Source organism: Pteropus vampyrus, unplaced genomic scaffold (genome assembly GCF_000151845.1).
Source record: "Pteropus vampyrus isolate Shadow unplaced genomic scaffold, Pvam_2.0 Scaffold149, whole genome shotgun sequence".
In the NCBI taxonomy this organism is placed as follows: Eukaryota; Metazoa; Chordata; class Mammalia; order Chiroptera; family Pteropodidae; genus Pteropus; species Pteropus vampyrus.
The window spans coordinates 1,566,427-1,589,141 of NW_011888930.1; the positions used below are offsets into that span (position 1 = coordinate 1,566,427).

Consider the following 22,715-nt stretch of genomic DNA (forward strand, 5'->3'; position numbering starts at 1 on the left):
CCCATATACTATATCCTGCCTTTTTAGTGTCTTGTCAATAAATTGTTATTTCCATGAAAGTTATGAGCCTGTTTTATAATAAGGATTTTAGGCTTACTCAGACTAAAGTCATGAGCCATTAAATAGTGACATTATTTTATCTCTACTAATATCAATATGTCCCTAATTTAGTCATCATTGTTTTTGTATTTCAACCCTTAAATGCGACATTTATTTTTTGTGTTTTAGGCTTTCATATTTGAAAACAGGGGAAAAGCACCTATGATGAATTATTTACATCTATGTAAGAATTAGCTCACAGGTAGAAATGGAATAAGAGCTTATATAAATGTAAAAATTTTTCCAGTGACCTCAGCTCAATATAATAATTGTAGTAATTATAAAAATAATGATTTCTAACACCGTATACTTCTAGTAACACTGTATATTATTTTAAGCACATGAGTTATTTTATGTAATCCTTAACCTATGAAATATTGCTACTGTTATCTCCATTTTATAAAACAGAGGCATATAGCAGTCATACAAAAACCAGTAAGGGTCATAGCTGTACTTCGAGTGTAGGTATTCTGGCTCTAGCCTATGCCATTAAATTCTTTGCTGTACTCTGAAAATTTTCAGATTATTACTAGGAGAAGTGAATTAACATTTATTTTGTACACTTAATTATCAGTATCTATTTTATATATATCATTTATTCCTCATTAAGTGTTTGAAGTGTGATTACTATTTCCATTCGAAAGATCAGAAGTGGAGAAATTAAATATAGTTGCTCATGTTCACAAAACTAATAAAAAGCAGAATTGGAATTAAAGCAGAGATCTAAACCCAAACCCAGTGTTCCCTCTGCTGTACTCTGTTGCCTACTTATAGTACATATGCACAAGAAATTTATTAACTAGTATTTACATATACCTTATCATATATAAAAGATCCTCTGCTTTCTAAGCACGCATATTCATGCAGAGAGGACATCTACACATATATTCAATGTAGAATTTTTTCTTTATTAATTTGACTTAGTAGTTCAAAAAATTGTACATATGCAGGTTATGAGTCATAAAATAAATAGCTCTGTTCCCACTACCTAACTTAAGGACTAGAATATTATCGGTACAGTTGCATCAGCCTATGTGTCCTTTCTCTACCTCATCTCATGTCTCATGTCGCCCCCAAATTGATAACCACCTCCCTGAATTTTATCATTCCCTGTTTTCTTTAATTGATTTAATTTTTAGAGCAGTTTTAGGCTTACAAAAAAAATTGAATGGAAAGTACAGAGAGTTCCTGTATGTCCCCTTTACCCCAAACATAATACCCTTACTATTCATATCTTGTACAATTTATGAAGTAATATTACACATTACTATTACCCAGAGTCCATAGTTTGCATTAGGTTTTATTCTTTGTGCTGTACATTCCGAATGACCTGTATCTACCATTAAAGGATGATTCAGTGTAATTTCACTGCCCTAAAAGTTCCCTGTGCTCCATTCATCCCTCCTTTCCTCCACTTTAACACCTGCCTTTTCCAGAGTGTTGGAATCATACAGTATGTAGCTTTTTCTGATTGGCTTCTTTGACTTCAGTAAAATGCATTTAAACTTTCTTCCTGTCTTTTCATGGCTTAATAGGTCATTTCTTTTTAGTGCTGACTTTTAATATTCCGTTGTCTGGATGTACCGAAATATGTTTATTCACTCATCTATTGAAGGATATCTTGGTTACTTCCAAGTTTCAATACATATAATAAAAAGCTGTTAAAAACACATTCATGTGTAGATTTTGTGTGGACATAAGTTTTCAACTCATTTGGGTAAATACCAAAGAATGCAGTTGTTGAATTGTATGATAGAGTATTTTAATGTTTTGTAAGAAACTTCCAAACTATTTTTCAAAGTGTCTACGATTTTGCATTGTACCAAAAATGAATGAGAGTTCCTGTTACTCTACATCCTCACCATCATTTTATGTCAGTGCTTTGGATTTTAGCCATTCTTAATAGTTATGTAATGGTATCCCATTGTTATTTTAATTTGCACTTCCCTGATGACATATGCTAATGAGCATCTTTTCATATTCTTATTGTTATCTGTATATCTTCTCTGATGAGGTGTCTAGATCTTTAGTTCATGTTTTAATTAGACTGTTTTCTCGTTGCATTGTAAGAGTTCTTTATATATTTTGGATAACATTTATCAAATACATATTTTGCAAAGATATTCTCCCAGTCTATGGCTTGTTTTTTCATTCTCTTAAGTGTCTATCAGAGAACAGACATTTTTAATTTTAAGGAAATCTAAATAATTTTTTTTTTGTAGATCATGCTTTTGGTGTTCTATCTAAAAATGCATCCTCAAACCCAAGGTCACCTAGATTTTTTCGACATTATCTTCTAGGAGTTTTGTAGTTTTGCATTTATATGTGGGTCTGTGATCCATTTTGAGTTAATTTTGTGAAAAGTATAAAGACATTGTGTAGGTTAATTTTTTTGCGTGTGATTGTCCAATTGTTTCAGCACTATTTGGTGAAAGACCATCCATTCTCCTTTGAATTATTTTTGCTTTGTTTTCAAAAATCAATTGTCTGTATTTGTATGAAGCTATTTCTGGGTGCTCAGTTTCATTCCATTGATCAGTTTGTCTGTTCTTTTGCCAGTATCACACTGTCTTGATTACTCTGCCTTTATAGTAAGCTTTGAAGTTGAGTAGTGTCAGTTTTACTTTTGAAATTGACTAAAAAAGTCCAATTTTGTTCTTTTCCTTCATCATTATGTTGGCATTGGGATTTTTCCATATAAACTTTAATCAGTTTGCCTACATCCACAAAATAATTTGGTGCAATTTTCATTGGAATTGTGTTGAATTTATAGAGCAAATTAGGAAGAACTGTTATCTTGACAATATTAAGTGTTCTATCTGTATCTGTGAACATGGAATGTCTCTCCATTTATTTAAATCTTTGATTTCTCTTAGAATTGTGTACTTTTTATGTAGGTCTTATATATAGTTTGTTAAATTTATACCAAAATATTTTATTTTTTTGGTACTAATATAAATAGTATTATTTTACATTTCAAATTCCAGTTTTTCATAGCTGATATCAAGGAAAGCAGTTGACTTTTGTATATTAATCTTATATTCTGTATACCTACTATGATCACTTATTAATTCCAGCAGTTTTGTGTTGATTCTTTAGAATTTTCTGTATAGACAATCATGTCATCTGCTAACAGTTTTATTTCATCCTTCCTAATCAGTCCCTTTTATTTCTTATCTTACAGCCTTAGCTAGGACTTCTTCTAGTATAATGTTGAATAGGAGTGGTGAAAAGGGACATCTTTGTCTTGCTCTTTATCTTCATGGGAAAGTATTTCATTCCTCACCATTATGTATAATAAAGTTACTGAACAGAGAGAGTTGTCCATTCGGTGCTAGCAGAGCCAAACACTAAACACCAAGAATTGCCGTGGAGAAAGATTGGCTATTATGAACGACACCACCCAGGGGAACAGGAAGCTAATGCTCAAAAGCTGAAACTCCCTGACGGCATGTGGGTTACAGATCATATAGAGCAAAATCACGAGACCCCCTAGGTTAAGGAGTTCGGGTCTGCTAGGAGCTGATTGGTCGGGGGTAAGAAAGGAGTAATAAATCATTTCTTCAAGTCTTGAGGACAGTTCTGAGGTCTGGTCAGGTGTCCCTCTTTCTGGTTTCATGGGAAAGAAGCTGGGGAGTTGTTCCACCTCAGGGCTCAGGAACTGAAACATAACTTAGGTCAAGATGTTATCTTTAGCCTGCCAGAGGTCCAGACCTTATGACACTTCATCAGGTCCAAGTCACTGTCTTCTGCTGCCTCAGGGGTTGCTGACTATCAGGGAAAAGGCCAGGTCTCTGAGGGATATTATAGAGAGAGATGATTTTTAGAACTAGGATTTAAAAGTAAATTTAATCAAAGTCATAAAGACCATTGGTTTCAATAACTGTAGGGGTTTTCTTAATGAAGTTGAAGATCCCCTCTATTTTAGGTTGCTGAGAATTTTAATCATGAATGACTGTTGGATAATAGTGCTTTTTCTGCATCTGTTAATTATAAGAATGTGGTTTTTCTTCTTTGATATGACGGATTACCTCAGTTGATTTTCAAATGTTGAAGTACCTTGCAAATGCCTTGCGTACCTGGAATAGATCCCACTTGGTTATCGTATATAATTCTTTTTATATGTCATTGGATTCAGTTTGCTAATATTTTGTTGAGGCTTTTTGCATGTATGTTCATGAGAGATATTGGTCTGTATATTTACTTTCTTATAATGTCTTTATTTGTTTGTTAGTTGCATAAAATGAATTGGGAAGTATTTCCTCTGCTTCTATTTTCTGAAAGAGATTGTAGAGAATTAGTATAATTTATTTCTTAAATGTCTGATAGAATTCACCAGTGAGTCTATCTGGATTCACTCCAGATACTCCACACCTAGAGATCATGACCACTTTGGGTTGCTTTGTAAGTACAGAGTCAGCTACCATACTGTATGTATTTTTGCCTTGCAAAAGTCAGTATAATAATAATTGCCAGAATGGAAATATATCCAGTTTTTTTTTTTTTTCCTGCTCATGTCTTTCATAGCTTTCAACAAGTTTGCATAACTTTATAGCGTTACTTTGATGTTTACTGGTAGCTACTTCATTTTAGTTGGCTAGAACTGGGCTTTGTACCTTCAGTTTTGGAAGGTTATTAATTATTAATTCAACTTTTTTAATAGATAGAGGCCTATTCAGATTGTCTCTTTCTTCTTGTGTGAGTTTTGGTGGTTTATGTCTTTCAAAGAACTAGTCCATTTTATCTAGGTCATCAAATTTGTGGGTATGAATTTATAATATTCCTTTATTATTCTTTTAATGTCCATGGCATCAATAGTGTTAGCTCTCTTCATTTCTAATATAATTCATTTGTATCTTCTCTCTCATTTTAGTTAGCCTGACTAGAAGTTTATAAATTTTATTGTTCTTTTCAAAGAACTATCCTTTGGTTTTGTTGATTTTTCTCCATCGATTTTCTGTTTTCAATTTCAATGATCTCTGCTCTGATTTTTTTATTATATTTTTCTTATAGTTAGTTCAGATTTAATTTGCTCTTTTTCTGGTTTCCTAAGATGGAAGCTTAGGTTATTGATTTTAGGTATTTTCTTATATATGCTTTTAAAGCTATAAATTTCCTCTCTAACCCTTGTTTTCACTGTATCTCAAAATTTTGGTAAGTTGTACTTTCATTTAGTTCAAAATATTTTAAATATTTCCTAGGACTTTTTTGACCATGCATTAATTAGAAGTATGTTGTTTAAAAGTATTTTGGTATTTTCCTACTAATTTCTCTGTTATTAATTTCTAGTTTAATTTTGTTGTGGTCAGAGAGCATATTTTTATTATTTATAATTTATGATGTATGTTCAGTTCAGCTATGTCCTTACTGATTTTTTGCCTGCTGGATTTGTGAATCACTGATAGAGAAGTTTTGAAGTCTCCAGCTATAATAATGGATTTGTATTTTTCAAGATTATGTTAAGAGTATTCTTTTCATCTGATGCACTGTGGGGAAATGAGTATTCCCTTTTTATGAGATTCACTTCTTATATTTATAGTTCCAGGAAGCTGACAGAATATATACATAGTATAATGGAATGGTTTTGAGTAGCGAACAGCTTTCTTTTTGACTAAAAGAACAGTGATTATATCTACATTCTCATGAAAACCTATGAGTCATCTGCAAATATACTCAATAGGAAGTAATTTTAAATGATTTATTCAAATCAAAACTTTGATAATGTTTTGTATTTTGAATTCATTTTGGATTTTAAGTCTTTCCTTTATCAAGTCTATTTTTCATTTATCTAATTCATGATTCTCTATTTGTTCCTTTTATACCTCATTCATTATGAAAGCAATGGTTATAATTTAAGGCAAAAAGGAGCAAAGTTTTAACATAATCCAGGTTTTATTTTGTTATATGACTCTGTTGTATATGATGAAATATAGAACAAAAGGTTCTGTGACTTCAAGGATACTGTTGTATGCCCTTTTTGTTAACTACAACAGCTCAGATTTACACTCCCTCCTTGTTTAACATATTTTTAGATACCAAATTAAGTCTAAATGTCATCGATCGGGTAATATTTTTCTTTCTACCCTATCTCCCTTAACTAAGGAATAAGAGTAAAGAATAAGTAAGGAATAAAAATGGCACATACACAGATATCTACCAGACTTTTGTTACCTTGTAAGGCAGTTGGGAGAAGGGGGGTTTTTAGTTTGTTTGTAGTGTACTCAGGGGAAAATACTAGAACATCTGGAAGGAGGACCGTTAAATCAAAGCATTGGTCTTTATGTGTAGAACACATTCTTATTCATGGGATTGACAGCAACCTATAATATAAAACTTACTTATTATACAACTACAATTTTTCTTATTTTCAGCTTTTGTTTTGTTCTGATTATTGTTGTTAGTCCCTTTTGTAATAGGGGTGGGTGGATTTAATCCTGCCTTTTCATTTGTAATTCTGTGAAAATAAATGCTTAGGAAAACACTTCCTTTGTGTGAGAGTCCTCCTTTGTCAAAGACTGAAAAGACCATAGAGTAAGCACTTAATTTGGCAGAGGGTAGATCATATTGTTCTCATACTTAGTTCCTGTGAATGGGTTTTAACAGTATATGCAGACCACTTTATTCCTCAAAAAATGACTTCCTTGCCAGTCCACTTTTAATTGGAAGATCTTGGTTTCCTAACTCTGTACCCTTAATAATTAAAAGTGTAATGTAGGACATTTTATAGAAATGTGTCTATTTTCTACTTAGGTTTAATCTTTTGGGTAAAATAATAAATTCTGTACATGGAGTATGATTTACCAAAGGGACAAAAATTAAGACTATTTCCAGTTCCATTGTATATCTTATACTAGGAATCTATATCTCTTTATTCTTTTGAGAGGAGGAAGTATATTTCTGTACTCATTTAATTTCAAATCCCTTTTCGTTATCAATTAGCGGACTCTTTTGACACTTTTATGTACCTTCATTCATCAGAGTGTGAGTAAATACTTACAGTTAAGTAAGTAGTGAGTTTAAAACTAAGTCCCAGAAAAGAATACATTAAAAAAAATATGAATGAGGAAAGGTAGATTTGTAACATGAAAGAAATTATGACTTTACCAGATATTTATGATGGCAGTTCGTAGTTCCCTCACTGATAACTCCTACTCTCAGCGATGTTGATGAAATTAGATTATAACCGCTGCATTTTGTGAGCATAATTGAATTTTACTTCCATCCAGGAAGTGTGGTTAATATGATAAAAGAAGGAGCTTTAAGAAATAAGTGTAAGGTCATTGTTCACTAGAGAGATAAAAGGAATGCAGAGGAATAGCTAAGTCATATAATTTGAAAATGCTTGGCTAGAAGACTCTTGATTAGATCGAACGTCGTGGGAAAAAGAAAGAAAAATATAACTGGCCATTAAATATTTTGTAGAGATTTATTTTGCTGGCCATAGAAAAGCAAGGCTGTGATTTTTTTTTTTTAATTTTTACTACCAATATTTTTCATCTTTATTGATAATTCTGTCTTTAATTGAAGAGTCTTTAATATTTTTTATCTAATACTGAAACTTAATTTCAGAAAAGTCATTTAAGGCATATAAAATAGTTGAGCTCTCAAACATTTTAATATCAAAAATAAATAAGGAGAATAAATAAATAAGGAGGCTCTTCAGACAGCTTTTACTACTTAGAATAATAGGTAAAAAATGATCAAGTAAAAGTAGTATAAATAATAGTAGCTCTCATACTTTATGCTGGGTACTATACTCCATTAAGCAATCCTTTATATGCATTTTATTTCTTCATCTTATTTACATAAAAACCTTACTTGGTATGTACTCTTATTATTTCCATTGTTTTATAAAGAAATAGAAAAAGAAGAGACCAAACCCAGGTCAGTCTGATCCTTCTGAGCTGGAGATCATAACTTCTTTGAGTTTGTCAGTAGAGGGTTAGCTGTCATATTGCATGCATTGTTGCTTTGCAATAGTCAGTATAATAATGATGGCCAGAATGGAAATCTGTCTAGTTTCTTTTCTTTGTTTTTAAATTCTCATTGTCTTTCATAGCTTTTCGCAGGTTTACATAGCTCTTTATAGAGTTATCTTGATATTTACTGGTGGTTAATTCATTTTAGTTGGCTAGAATAAGTAGCCTTTTAAAACCTAGGTCAGAAGTCAAAATTCTATGGGCTGATTGGTTTAACTGTATTTCGTAGCCAGAACCTCTACACATTTGATTACAAGGGAAATTTGTCATAGCTCAGAGAATCAGCACCTATTTATGGCACCATCAGAGTTCCATATATTATGGTTACTGTTTGGGGAATTATGTCACAGTCTGAAAAAGCTGTAGCTGTTAACCTGAGGAAACTTGTCTGTTTCTGTGGCCTTTTTGTAACAATGTTTATCTGTCAAATATGGCTTTTAAATTAAGCACTATGCAAGAGACTAGTCTAGGCAATTATAGAAGATATAGAATTTCCCATAGGAATTTAGAATGTAGGAAAGTTATTAAATTTTATTCACAAATAACTGCTATAGTACCAACCATAAAGAAATAATATAAAGGAGAGGCAAAACTGAAAAGAGTCATCTAAAAACACTGAAGTAGACAACATGCCTGAGAAGGCACTGTTGATTAGATTTGCTTTCAAGAATCTAATTTTCTACTTTCTAGAGCTTATTTTTCTTATCGCCTTAGGTTTTACAATGTACATTATATCTTTTTCTTGCTTTCTTCTCTCCTTTTTTTCTGATACAGATCATATAGCATGGGTTTGTTTGTCACCTTTGCCTAGAAAAAATTTTTCCAGCATTGCCATTAGAAAATAGTATTTGAACTAAACTGATCTGGAGGGGAGGTTTGAAAGTACTGGTGTGTTTTTTTTGTAAACTGCAGGACATTTAGAGTTTAGATGTGATCTATGATGTTAGCAAAGTATGTTATATTTTATATAATATTTCCTTTATAATTCTATTCACTCAAAAAATTCTGTCTATACGAGCCAATCCATAAAATGAACCTTTTATGGTTGAATGTAGTGGTTAAACTCAATAAGCGTATTTCACTGTAGTTTGGTATATAAATCTCTTGGATTTTCAGCACAGAGTTGGGGAAAGAAATCCTGATTATAGCTCTCTTTCCCCATTTAAATTTCTCCTTTTTTTTTTTCTTTTTCTTTTTCTTTTTCTTTTTTTTTTTTTGGTTTTGCTTTGGCGATTTTTCTCAACTGTCAGTGGAATTATTGTCTTCCTGTTTCCATATTCAGGTAGTGTCAGTGGCTGAGTATCACCGCAGGATCGATGCTCTAAATACTGAAGAACTGCGCACACTCTGCAGACGTCTCCAGGTGCCCCCTTCAGTAGTTTAAATCTCCCGGAGAATGATCATCCCTGTTTTTAGTGTCTTTCGTCAGGGCAAATCTCATTTTTGAAGGATTTGTTTTGACTACAGAACTAAAATCGTCCATCAGAAAATTCCTTTTTGTACTAAAGAGTACAGTTATGCCTTTAAGAGCTCTAGGATTATCTTTTCTGTCATCTTTTCATTTGAAAGAGTTTCAGAGGAATTTTCTGTCACTTTGGAATTGTTCTCAGCACTGTGTGTTTCTTTGCGTGATGAGTTTTCACTTAATTTTAACATTGCAAGAATGTGTTTGGGTTTAAGATCGAATTTTTACTGAACTAAATCTGAAAGATGAACTGTGGGAAAATCTTTAAAATTTTAACAAATAATAAGGTTTTAAATTTTTTCTCTTCTTTAAGGCTATTTTAGTTGTATCGACCCCACATGAAATATCTTAATAAAATAAATTATTTTGTTCTTGAAGTATTCTTGGTTGATATTAGAAATACTTAGAAATAGTATAGGTTAGGCACCAGAACTAGAGAAATTATTTTAAATTCCATGAAATAATCTTTGTGATTTTTTTTTTTTTTTGGAAAAAAGCGATACAACTGAACTCATTTTCCAGTTTTGTGTATTATTGTGTGTTTTCCTCTTCTTAGTAAGATTTGCTTTCATGGCTTTGCTAGAACTACTGAATTTTTTTCTTTTCTTTTAATGCTTCTCATGCTGCCTTGGATTTTTTTTTTTTAACCTTTCGCATCATCAAAATAAGGATAAAACATGATGATGTGAAAGAATTGATACAATTTAGTTTCTCATCAAAAAACAATACAGTTCTAGAACGTGTATTGGTTGAAAACATATGCCGTTTAGGTTTGTAATGAAATCTGTTAAAGGAACAAAATAGTTTAGCAACATTTCATTCTTGTATGGAATCATAGTCGCCGAGCATCGCTGCCTGCATTTTAGTTATCTGCTCCAATAGAATTCTATTTTCCAATTTAAAAGTTTCATCAATAATAGCTATGTTTCATATATTTTTTTCTAATGTTATTGTGTTTTATATGTTAAAATTAATATGAAAAAGTATCAACAGCCTAGATTGTATAGGACTTTTTTTTGAATTAACATTTTTATCATTTTAAGAATATCAGTGAGATCATTTCCATCAAGCAAAAAAAGTGTTTATTCTTTTTGATGCATCCAATTAATCTAATTTAAAACCTAGATTTGTGAACAAATTAACTTTTAAATTTGTTGTTTGGTCCAACTAGATAAAAATTCAGTGTTTAGAACATAAAAACAAGGAAGGCTTTTTAAAAATAATGGTAACTTTCTCAGTGAAGCAAATACACACACCCATACAAAGTTATACTTTTTATTGTACTGTTCTTTTAAATTAAAATTTTGGCACCAAGGAAGTTTTCTTAGTTGTTTTTGGCAAATTTTATGTTTACCATGAAAAAAATAATTCCACATATTTTAAATAACAGACATAAAAAACATGCTAATTGGTTCACATTTGCCCTTCGTCAGCAAAATTAAAGTTTGCATGCAGTGTGATCTCCTTTTACATGGAAATATGGGCTTCTCATTCATTACTTGTCTTTCTTCATACACTGGATGAGAAAAATGTCTTATAGTTAAAAAATCCTTTTCTACATTGGATATGCCTTTGCTAGTAGATGAAACATCTTTGGTCTTCTGAAACCCTAAATTAAAGCTTTAGTCACCTTTTCTAAGGTATAAAGCCTGAAAATTTTAAAGCATGTTATAATTTTATATTAACATCCTGCTGCTGTTTACTTCTTTAGATTACTACAAGAGAAGACATCAATTCAAAGCTGGTTGCTCCAGTGAAAGCAGACCTGGAGTCTGAATCTTTTCGACCAAACCTAAGTGATCCCAGTGAACTCTTACTGCCAGATCAGATTGAAAAGGTATGACATACCCACATTTGTGCATTTCTGAGTGTGTACCCATAAGAGTAAAGCAGCCTCCTTTTATCTGTTTTGAAAACTGAAGAAGCAAGGTTTCTGTTTCTTCCTCTCCCATGAAGAAAAGTAAACATAGCATCGCAACTAGTATAATAGAAGGTACTAGGAGATTTGGGTAAACACACACTAAAAAAATCACAATAGCAAATTAGGTGAGCTACTACAATAACTAATATTTAATTTCTTGTTGTATGCTACTTACTTGCTTTTTGTGGATTATCTCATGTAGTTGTTATAACACCTATAGGAATTGGATACTTTTATTGTGTGCATTTTGTAAGTGAAAAGCCTTGGGCATAGGAAGGTGAAGTAATTTGTCAAAGTCACACAGATGTAAAGTATTGAAACTCGATTTCTAACTCTGATAATATGCCTCTAGAGCTTATTATTTGAGAGGTTATTAATAATCAAGCTCAGAGTCCATTCAATATTTTCATTAATTCAGTACCGAGGGCGCTATAAGTGATTCATTTTTCTTATCTCTGTTCTAATTTCTGTCTTTTTCGGCATGATTCTTTTCCTACTGGACAATTAATATTTCATGGTGAGAAATGTATAATTACTCTTCAAGCATCTTTGAGAATGATAAATAATTTCTGTTATTTTTGTAGCCTAAATTTTATAAAGTACCATTAAATTCCAACTGGCATTAGTATCCTACAAATTGACAATAAGCTATCAAGTAAATATTAATATTTTATTCTTCAAAGCTTACCAAGCATCTTCCACCAAGAACAATTGGCTACCCATGGACTCTCGTTTATGGTACTGGAAAGCATGGCACCAGCTTGAAGACCCTTTATCGGACAATGACAGGTTTAGACACCCCAGTGCTGATGGTGATTAAAGACAGTGATGGGCAGGTAATGAAAATATCTACACAGACACCTTGCCTTTAAGAGACTATAGTAACAGTTTAGCATATTCTTTTGATAAAAATTATTTTCATTGGTACATTTTATTAAGTTTAACTGGTAATTATAGAGCACTTTTAAAACACAAGGCAATGCTGAGTACTACAGAGGATAGGCATGAGCATGAATAACTTTTAAAGAGTTCCTACCTTCACAGGGAGTATAGTCTGGTAGAAAAGAATATTTAAGTCTGTCAGTATCTCTCATACCAAGAGAATTATGCTAAGTAGTAAAAACGTAGAAAAACAGAAGAGGTGTTTAGAATAAGGGTTGTTCAGATCTTGGGAGAAATAAAAATGAGATTCTCAAAAAGGATGGAAATTGACAGTCTTGAAACATGGGCAAAGTTTTGAAAGTTAAAGATAATTGTTAGGGTGATACAAGAACCAAACCACAGATAAGCAAGAGGAACGTTGGTGTGTTTCTGAAACAGCAAGTTCAGGTAAATTACCAGCACTGGAGAGCAACGAGAGGGTGGAATAGCCGTATTAATTTAAAAAACAAAACAAAGCACTACTACTACTAACACTGTTAATGTGCTTATGCACACTTGTCTGATCACTCTATATGCATTGTCTTAATTAGCCATCAGAGCCTGTGAGATTAATACTTTCATCATCCCTGTTCTCAAGACAAGTTAACTATGACTTGAGTTTTATCAACTTTTCCAAGGTTATACACCCAATAAAAGGCACTTGTAGAAATGAAAACGAATGAACTGCTACGTGCCATAGTGTAGATAAGTGTCACAAATGTAATATTGAGTTAAAAATCAGACACTAAAGAGTAAGTTCTTCATGATTCCTTTTATGGAAAGTTTATAAATGGGCAAAATGAATCTGTGGTGTTGTCAGGCTAGTGGTTTCCTCTGGGAGTGAGGGGATGGCGGGTACCAAGGGGCACAAAGAGAGCTTCTGGAGCACTGTTCTGTTCCTTGGTCTGAATGCAGTTTAAATGGGACTTTGCTTTGTGATAATTCCAAATTTAGCTGTGCATTTATATTTTATGTATCTACATATATAATATATATACCATTCAATAATAAGAAAGTCCGTTTTAAAAATTAAGACTATATAAAAGAGTGTCAGGAGAGACCGTGACTGTAGAGCTCATTTACCACATTCTCCACTTTCTCATTGATGATGTAGAAACTTAGACCTAGAGCATGGAAATGACTTATCCAGGTCTCCTATTCACTCACTCTTTTTTAGGCTATCTATTGTGTGTCTCATATGCAAGGCCATGGCAGTACAGGGCCAAACAGTTCAGACCCAAGGCCTGCCCACATAGAGTTTACTGTCTAATGAAGAAAAAAATAGTGAACCTTTTTAGTAGTAGAATGTACTGAAAGGTTTTTGCTTCCCTAAATGCTACAATCCCATAGCAGCATGCTATTTTTATTATACATACATCGTGCATATTAAGGCCTCCTGAAATGTGTGAACCACTTTTTAAGATTGTCTGTTTGTTATAACAAGAATCTCTTTAGATTTCAAAACTAGGAAAAATCTGTTTTTTCCCCCATTGAGAAACTGATTTGTAATTGACAGTAATATGAATTATACAGCAATTGATCATGTTTCCCTTTTTAAGTATAATTAGATAAAACTATAAAATTTTTTTTTGTATTTTATTTAAATGTATGTAATGGGATAATGCTCACTGAAACAAATTAATAGTCATTGAATATGCCTTTTTTTATCCTTAGGTTTTTGGTGCATTAGCATCTGAGCCATTTAAAGTGAGTGATGGTTTCTATGGTACCGGAGAGACCTTTGTTTTCACATTCTGTCCTGAGTTTGAGGTAAGGACAGTTGTTCCAATATTCAGTTTATAAAGAGATGGCTTAGTGAAAGGGGCATGCACTTTGGAGTCAAATACACTTGTATGTGATTCTCATCTCTGCCTTTTACTGACTGAAAACCTAGCACTTTTTTTTATCATTTTGAGTTTCAGTTTTTCTGTGGATAGAATGGAGACTATAAAATGTAACAGAGTTGTTTAAAAATTAAATGAGAATCATATATGTACAACATTTCACTTGGTGCCAGACACACATTGTAGGCTCAGTAATGACTTTATGTCATTATTACCATTCTGTTTTTGAATCGTCCTTGCGAAATTCCTAGAAACTCTTAATTACTAAATAAGTTTAATGATATAAGTAAGTCTTGAAAACCTAAAAAATAAATTATTTGGGTTTTAGTCCAAAGTGATTACCCAATTTCTTTTTCTTTATTGTGGCTCGACCAACATAGAGCGAATACTAATAAGATCTAAAATGTAAATGTTTATGTGAATTTTAATGAATGTGTGACTATTTAAAACATTGAGTGCAATCCCGGTGTCTCAGATGCATTGAGGTTCAGTGTGTCAAACCTTTCCTAAGAGAGGAAATTATAATCTTGAAAAAAGGAATTGACATAGTTCGTTATAAAAAATAAAAAAAAAAAAAGAGTGATTTTTAAGAACAGTTTCTATAATGAACAAAATAGAAAGTATTTGATTCAGTGGAAGCTCTTTTCACAAACTTGTGCTTGAGTGGCACTGGGTTAACCATCCTTTCCTGCAGCTAACTGGAAGCTTGCAGGTGCTTCAAAGTTCTTAAGCTTCAGTTGTGCTCACTCTCAAAACTTTTAATGCTCTTTCTACCTGATAACTGTAATACTCTAATAAGTCAAATGTTTTATAACAGAAAAAGTGAGTGTTAAAGTTTTTTTTATTGAAAATTATAATTAGGTCTTTGGAAAACTTGATAATGAAAAAGTGCTAGATATTGCTATTCTATTAGGTTTAGATAAAAATGCCACGAAAGAGTAGAAAAAAAATATTTAAGAATATTAATGTCTAGAGAAGAAAAAAAATGGCATAGATGGTAGAGGCCCTGTTCATCCCTCTGGCGACCAAATCCAAGTTGTGATGGAAACAAGGATCAGCAGCAAGGAAAATCGCCTGGGATCTAGATGAACAAGTCACACAACTAGGGAGAGAACTAAGAAATCACCCTGCAATGGCAGAAAATAGGACAGGGCGAGGACGTGGGGCTGCCCGGTCCTGAGCGGCTGAGTGTGACGGAGGCTGCAGTAGCAGCAGACGCCTCTTAAAGGGGCCTTGTCCGCGAGCAGATTTTTGCAGTGATGGACCTGCTTACTCTGAGCACCAGTGCCAATTTGGCTGCACGCAGGGGACACCAGGGACTTACAAGGAGACATTGTTGGAGTGAGTGCCAAGGTGAGACTTGCTCTGTACAGAAATGCTGGCAGTATCCATTGTTCCCAGTTGAGCCTTCCTCCATACCAGTGCAGGGACACAGCACCACCATAGCCATGAAGTCATCAAACTGGATAACAGAGGTTGCTTGGACGAGAGGATTTCCTGAAACTTCACCTCCCCCACCTCGGGACCCCACCCAAACCACATCCAGGGGTATCCTCAGCGAGTCAGTTGCTCCTTGCTGAGCGGCGCCTAGACTCACTGGTGGCAGCTGGCCTCATTTTCTGGTGTGGCCTTTTGAGGCAACTATAAGCACAGCATCTGTGGATTGCTTGCTGAATCTTAACAGGCGGTCCTGGAAGGGCACAGGTTTGGGCTAAATTTGGCCTGAAGCTAAAACTGTGCCACTGCACACCTACTTCACAAATACACACTAAAAAGACCGGGAGACTTAGGAGCTTTGCTTAGTACCTAGAAACAGACACAGAAAGGCAGCCAAAATGGGAAGACAGAGAAGCAGAAACCATATGAGAGAATAGAACAGAGATACAGAAATAATGGAGTCAAGTAATCTAACAGATGCAGAGTTCAAAACACTAGTTATAAAGATGCTCAATGAATTTTTGGGAAGTGTAGAAAACTTCAGTGAGAACTTCAACAAAGAGATAAAAAACATAAAAATGGAACTGGAAATTATAAAAGAGAACCAGTCTGAAATGAAGAACACATAATCTGAAATGAGAAATTTATTAAATGGAATAAACAAAGTGAATAAAGGATCAAATGACCTATCTAGAGGACGGGAAAGCCAGACACTCAATCAGAATGGCAAGAAAAAAAGATGACAAAACTATAAAAATAATTTAAGATGTATATAGGACACTATTAAAGGTCAAAATATCCATCTCATCGGCATACTTGAAGGAAAACAGGATGTTGAACAGCTGTTTGAAGAAATAATGATGGAAAACTTCCCTAACCTGGTGAAAGAAATGGACATAAAACCCCAGGAAGCTCAGAGAACCCCAAAAACCGGGAATCCAAAGATGCCCACACCAAGACACATCATAATTAAAATGCCAAAGGTTAAATACAAAGAAAGAATCTTAAAAGCAGCAAGAGAAAAGCAGATAGTTACCTATAAGGGAACACACATAAGACTGGCAGCTGATTTCTCAAAAGAAATCATGCAGGACAGAAAGGCTTGGCACAAAATATTTAACATGATGAAAACCCAGGATCTACAACCATGAATACTTTATCCAGCAAAGCTATCATTTAGAGTTGAAGGACAGATAAAGAGCTTCCCAGACTAACATAAGCTAAAGGAATTTATCACCACCAAACCAGTATTACAGGAAATGTTAGAGAGACTTTTTTAAGAAGAAAAACATGTATCAAAATCAGGAATAAAGAATGGTAATAACTACATTCCTATCAATAAGTACCTCAAATGGAAAAGAATTAAGTGTTCCAACTAAAAGATAGAATAGATGAATGGATAAGAAAACAAGACCCCCACATGTTGCCTACAAGAGAATCACTTCAGATTAAAAGACACACACAGACTAAAGGGAAGGGGATGGAAAAAGATATTGCTTTGATGGACCTAGAAGGTATTAAGATTTCACTTATATGTGGAATCTGAGGAATAAAATGCTTTGATGGATCTAAGAAGGTATTATGATTTCACTTATATGCGGAATCTGAGGAATAAAATGAACAAACTAATCAAAAACAGATTCATAAATATATAGTGGGTAATTTGGTGACGGGAAGGGGGGAGGGGAGTTTGAGGGGCTGGGAGAATGGGATGAAGGGTTAAAGAAGCACAAATTAGTAGCTGATGGATGGTCACGGGGATGGGGAGCACGACATAGGGAATGCAGTTAGCATTAATACGTTGGCTAGGTGGAGGGTTGGGAGGGAGAGAGCAATTGAGATCGTTTTATGAACTGTATAGATGTCAAACCAATGTACCGTATACTTGACACTAATTAAAATAAATAAATTTAAAAAAAATAAATAAGAATATTAACATCTAGAAGTTTTGCCCTTGGTTTTCTTAAGTATTTTTATGTTCTCTCTGGTTTTTAAAGGAATTGAAATATGTGCCATAGGCTTATATAAGAAAGATGATAGTCAAAGATGAACCCAAAGAAATGACCTTGGCCTGAGATCAAAATATTAAAATATTAACGTACATTTATGATGAATGTTAAAATAAAAGTTAATGACATCCATATCTGTTTTTTAACTGATTTTCTACTTTCTTCAACTATTTTCATTAGCCATCCAATTCTTAATACCTACATAGTCAGCAAAGAGAAGTACGTGTGAAGAGATAACGAGTTGAGGAATTGGAAATGAAGATTACATTGCAGTAGAGCATGCACTTTCAAATGTCGTCATGTAAACACTGAAATCCAGAGCACCACATCCTCTGCCTGATCTTCTCCTGTTCTTGTTATTATTCTTCTTATTGTCAGTCTAGGCTTTGTTAACTATTTGGGGGTTTAGGAGAAGTAACTCTGTTTAGTAACCATTTTCATCTACATTAATTTATAGCTTTTTTTTTTTTCATTTATGTAGGTCTTTAAGTGGACAGGAGATAATATGTTTTTTATCAAAGGAGACATGGATTCTCTAGCTTTTGGTGGTGGAGGGTAAGTCTCTTGAACAGTTTACCATGAACTTTTTAAGAAACTTTAAAAATTTTTTTTCATTGTTTATAAAATCAATTATCTTTGGAAAATTTTTGACGTTAGAATTCTAATTCGTCTTTTATGACTAAGAAAGTGTGATTCATTTGCAAAAAGGTGCTTAAGTACAGTATTTGAAACCACTGGTAGAAAATTTATTTATTCATTTTAAAAATGCTATTTAGTTGATTCTCTTTTGAGTAAAACCCATCCCATTACTAGAATACACTAACTCCTTAGTATTTGAATTAGAAATATACTAATACTTTAGAACTTCTCAAATTTTTCAAAAAATCAGAGTGTTTTGTTATTTTTCCGAATGTATGAAAAAAGATCCTATTGTTTTCATTTTAGTCTACCCTGGAGACTATTTGGATTGATATTTTAGACATTAATGGAAATTGTTTTACTGCAAATATTTTAGTGACCTCTCCACCCCAAGTTTTCAGGCTTTTTAACAGTGTGAGTCAGTCAGTAATTTGATTTGATTCTTTTGGCATAGCAAGCACTATGAGAAATTTTGTTTTCTTATTCTGGTATCTCAACTTCCTTTAGTCTTTAGGGTGTTTGGCGGCAGCCCACTCTACTCCCTCCCAGCCTAGACTTCTCAAATCATGCTTAACAAATATCGGCATCTTCCTTTGGTATTTCTGTCTTCCCAGATCAGACATATAAAATTTGCTAAATAATTCTCACACTTATAAAAGTATTATTTATTTTGTTTCTCACTGTTGAGGATATATAATAATAATTTATTCAGGCCACAGAATCTTATTAGCCTCTAAGAATATTCATCATTAAGAATATTAATCATCTGGAGTGATTTTAGCATATTCTCTCCCAACTTCTCTGTAGATAGGTGTTTGGAAGATGTGATTTCATAAAAAATAACCATGGTTACTATAGCCTTCTCTGAAGGACAAAATCAGGCAACTAAAAACTATGGATCTTCAGTTGTTGGAACCAGCATGTAATGTTTACATGCTCCAATACCTTTTTTGGTTTGGAGGGAGCAGTCATGCAGCCCTACTCCAAATGGTCATATACATGTGATTCTGTTAGTTCTCCAGGAAGGCCTCACAGGCAAGCAGCTTGTAATTTCAAGCTGTTAAGGATGCCTTGAGTCTTTGATAATAACATATACAGAGGTCAATAGGTATCTGCCCAAACTCAATTTTAATTATACAACATGATTCTAGCAAATAAACTAACCTTTGGCTAATTTGATAACAAATTAAGACAAGATTACAGTCTTTGAAGAAGAAGTGTACAGGCTCAGAAAATGGGGGCTACAGGGCATTGACATTCCAGAATTCCAAACAGGAGCCCCAAAGAAATCACAGTCATGATGGTGATAGACTACATGTAGGCTTTGGAGTCAGATAAACCTGAGTCAGAATCCAGCTTCAACATGTTACATATAGGACCTCGATCAAATGCAAGTCTAAAGTTTCCTCAGCTATGAACTGGAGATTGAACCCTGCCTCAACATTAACGACACATTTTATTTTAGATGATGTGGAATTTCCATGCCTCAGAAACTCGTGTTAAATATTAAAAACATAGAGCAAAGAGAAATCCAGAATACCAGGCAAAGAATAACAGAGCAAGCAACACCTGTCTCAAAAGCTAATTCTAATGAAGGAAATGTTAGAGGTTTAATTTTATCCTTTGATCTGTATATTAAGTGATTTTATGATAGGATATACACAAAACAAAATTGCCTCTGGCAACATAGAAAATAGTAGAAAAGTGTTTGGAAAAATTAATGATTTTAGAATTGTTGGATATTGAAACATCTTTAAATTATTATTTTACAACCTCTGCAATTATTATTTTATAACTTAGGCAGTGGTCCCCAACCTTTTTGGCGCCAGGGACCAAGTGCTCCTAGAGAATTTAATGCCTGATGATCTGAGGTGGAGCTGAGATGGTGATGTAGCGCTGGGGAGCGGCTGCAAATACAGATGAAGCTTCACTCTCTTGACCGTTGCTCACCTCCTGCTGTGCGGCTCAGTAACAGGCTACAGACTGGTACTGGTCCACGGCCCAGGGGTTGGGGACCCCTGACTTAGGTAGGGCATAAATTTTCAGAGATTATCATTAAAACTATTTTGTGTATTGCAGGGGAGAATTTGCCCTTTGGCTTGATGGAGATCTATACCATGGAAGAAGCCATTCTTGTAAAACGTTCGGGAATCATACACTGTCTAAAAAGGAAGATTTCTTTATCCAAGACATTGAAATCTGGGCTTTTGAATAAATATAGTGCTCTCTGTCTTAGCAGGATAATGGCCCAAACCTGACATGGACAAGCATTGTTTGAAAATTTCAAGAAGCAATACAATGTAACATGTTACTCGTGCTTTAAAATTAGTCCGTATCACCATTTATTACAGTTTTAATTTTGGAATTTATTTTTAAAATCATGTTTCTGTCCCAGAGTTCTTTAGGTTTAGACCATGGCGTGGATCCATGCAGTATCAGAGCGTGGGTTTTGTCAGAATTTTGGCAGCATTTTGATCATAGCGACCATCTCATCTACAGTCTATGTGATCTCAGTCTCCTGAGAAGTCTGGTGCTCTTTTGTTGAACTTATTTTGGTTTATGATTTAAAAGACTGTATTGATTGTTTTACTAGATCAGTCTGATGGGGGCATTGAGGGAATGAAGACTAGATACTACTGTATCCGTGAGATTGGCATAAGTGAATTTTGAACGTGTTCAACTTAGTCAGTTTTATGAACGAAAAAACACATGCCAAAATAATGCATACTTCATGGACCACTGAGTTCTAGTTTTAATTCACACTACAACATTCTCTTTGTTAATTTTGCAGGTACTCAATTTCATTTTAATAGAAAAGAAATTTGAGAATTCTAGTTATAATAGATTGCAGTGTACATGGCCTACAGGTTTGGGCATATGCTTTCATCGTTGAATTAACTGAAAAAGAGTTATAAAATGACAAAAGAGAATGAGAACTTGATGATTATACTGGATTTAATATATCAAGCAAGAAAGTATACTACTTACATATTTGTAGATTAGCAGGGCATTATCATAAGTACAAAAACTATGAAACAGATGCATATTTCTTCAAAATTTGTGTCAGGTATACTGTTTTATAGTTCTGTTGTTTTAGCCTTATTGCACACCAACTCCCAAAGTACAGGTTCCTGTTCAAAAGGAAAAAAAAAAAAACTTGTGATTTTTTTTGAATAGTATATGTTATTAGTTGCCACTAGCATTTGCTATTGTAAAAGGACAATGATTATAGTAGACAATATTGTTAACTCAGTAGACTTGTTGAATATGCAAACTTACTGTCAAGTGACCTCAAAAAAAAAAAGATAGAATATACTAGTAGTTCTTATCCTCTTTTGTAGGAAACCAACAATAAGCCATTGTGGCAATAATTCATCAGTTAATTTCAAAGCTTCATGTTATGCAAAAAAAATCCTGCTGTTATACCTGTGACAGTGACCTTGTGCTGAAATTTCAGCTATTCCAGATAAACATTGTATATTATCCTGTAAATTAATGTTTAAAGGTAGTTTTGTTCTTACAGAAAGTGTTGATTGCCAGGTTGCTTATAGCACTTTAAATTATTCTAAAAATGAAATTTTAAGCCAAATATGTTGGCTTAAGTAGTTTTAGGTGTATAGCACTTGAATATATTTAGATCTTTTGAAATTCAGATAATTATCTAAAGCATAATGCTAATGGAAAAGAAAATCTGATGTTCTATTTAATATGCTATTGCTGACTATGAATAGAATACAGGGCATCATTTTCTTGTCTATGTAAAGCTCTCATTACAAGTTAGTAACAGTATATAGATTAAATGTTTACAATATAGGGAATTGTAAATAAATATATCAGGTTCCCCCCTCACCTCCTTTGGTCTTCCACAGCAGTATTATTGTCTTTGTGGAGTTGACTAATCATTTAAAAAAAAAATCCTGTATTGGATTTCAATTACGATAAGGTCATAGTAGTGTATACCAAATAAAGTTAAATACATGATACAAATTCGAGTTTGGATTTATTAAATAATCCTTTTATTTTCATACCTCAGAAGTCTTAGATTAAGCATACTATCTTTTATGTGTCAAAAATGCCTCTGGTAGCCTTGGTGGTGGCGGTAGTGGTGGTGACAGAAAGATGCAGTCAAGTAGAGGGGGCACCGCCGTTTAAAAAAATGGGGATGTAAGAGGGCACTTGGCATGTGGAGAAGTACTGGTCGTTTGATATTTTTAAATTATGTTGTTTTCTTTTTAGATGGGGAGTGCATAGCAAGTTTAGACTAATGTCATAGTTTTGTTGTGTGCAGTGCCAAGAATTTATTTTTTTAATCTCATAGGCATAATTAAGAAAATTTGAGTGGAGGAATGACATGATCATATTTGTACTGTATGGAGAGCTCTGTGAAAAATAGATTGGTCA

The 22,715-nt window shown here is 33.5% G+C and overlaps 1 protein-coding gene across 11 annotated transcripts in view; it reads left to right on the forward strand.

Annotated features, from left to right (window-relative positions):
* OXR1 (oxidation resistance 1) overlaps positions 1-22,301 on the forward strand; it is a 405,984-nt gene extending 383,683 nt beyond the window's left edge. For 8 of the 11 annotated variants that reach the window (XM_011369443.2, XM_023536149.1, XM_023536148.1 and 5 more), the window contains 6 exons: positions 9,361-9,441; positions 11,255-11,380; positions 12,148-12,300; positions 14,060-14,155; positions 18,157-18,230; positions 20,394-22,301. In XM_011369443.2, coding sequence (XP_011367745.1) covers positions 9,361-9,441; positions 11,255-11,380; positions 12,148-12,300; positions 14,060-14,155; positions 18,157-18,230; positions 20,394-20,529 — 666 coding nt within the window. In that variant the 3' untranslated portion in view covers positions 20,530-22,301. The remainder of the gene's footprint in view (positions 1-9,360; positions 9,442-11,254; positions 11,381-12,147; positions 12,301-14,059; positions 14,156-18,156; positions 18,231-20,393) is intronic. The other 3 variants (XM_011369444.2, XM_011369446.2, XM_011369449.2) reach the window with 1 other exon arrangement.
* Positions 22,302-22,715: the final 414 nt, after the last annotated feature.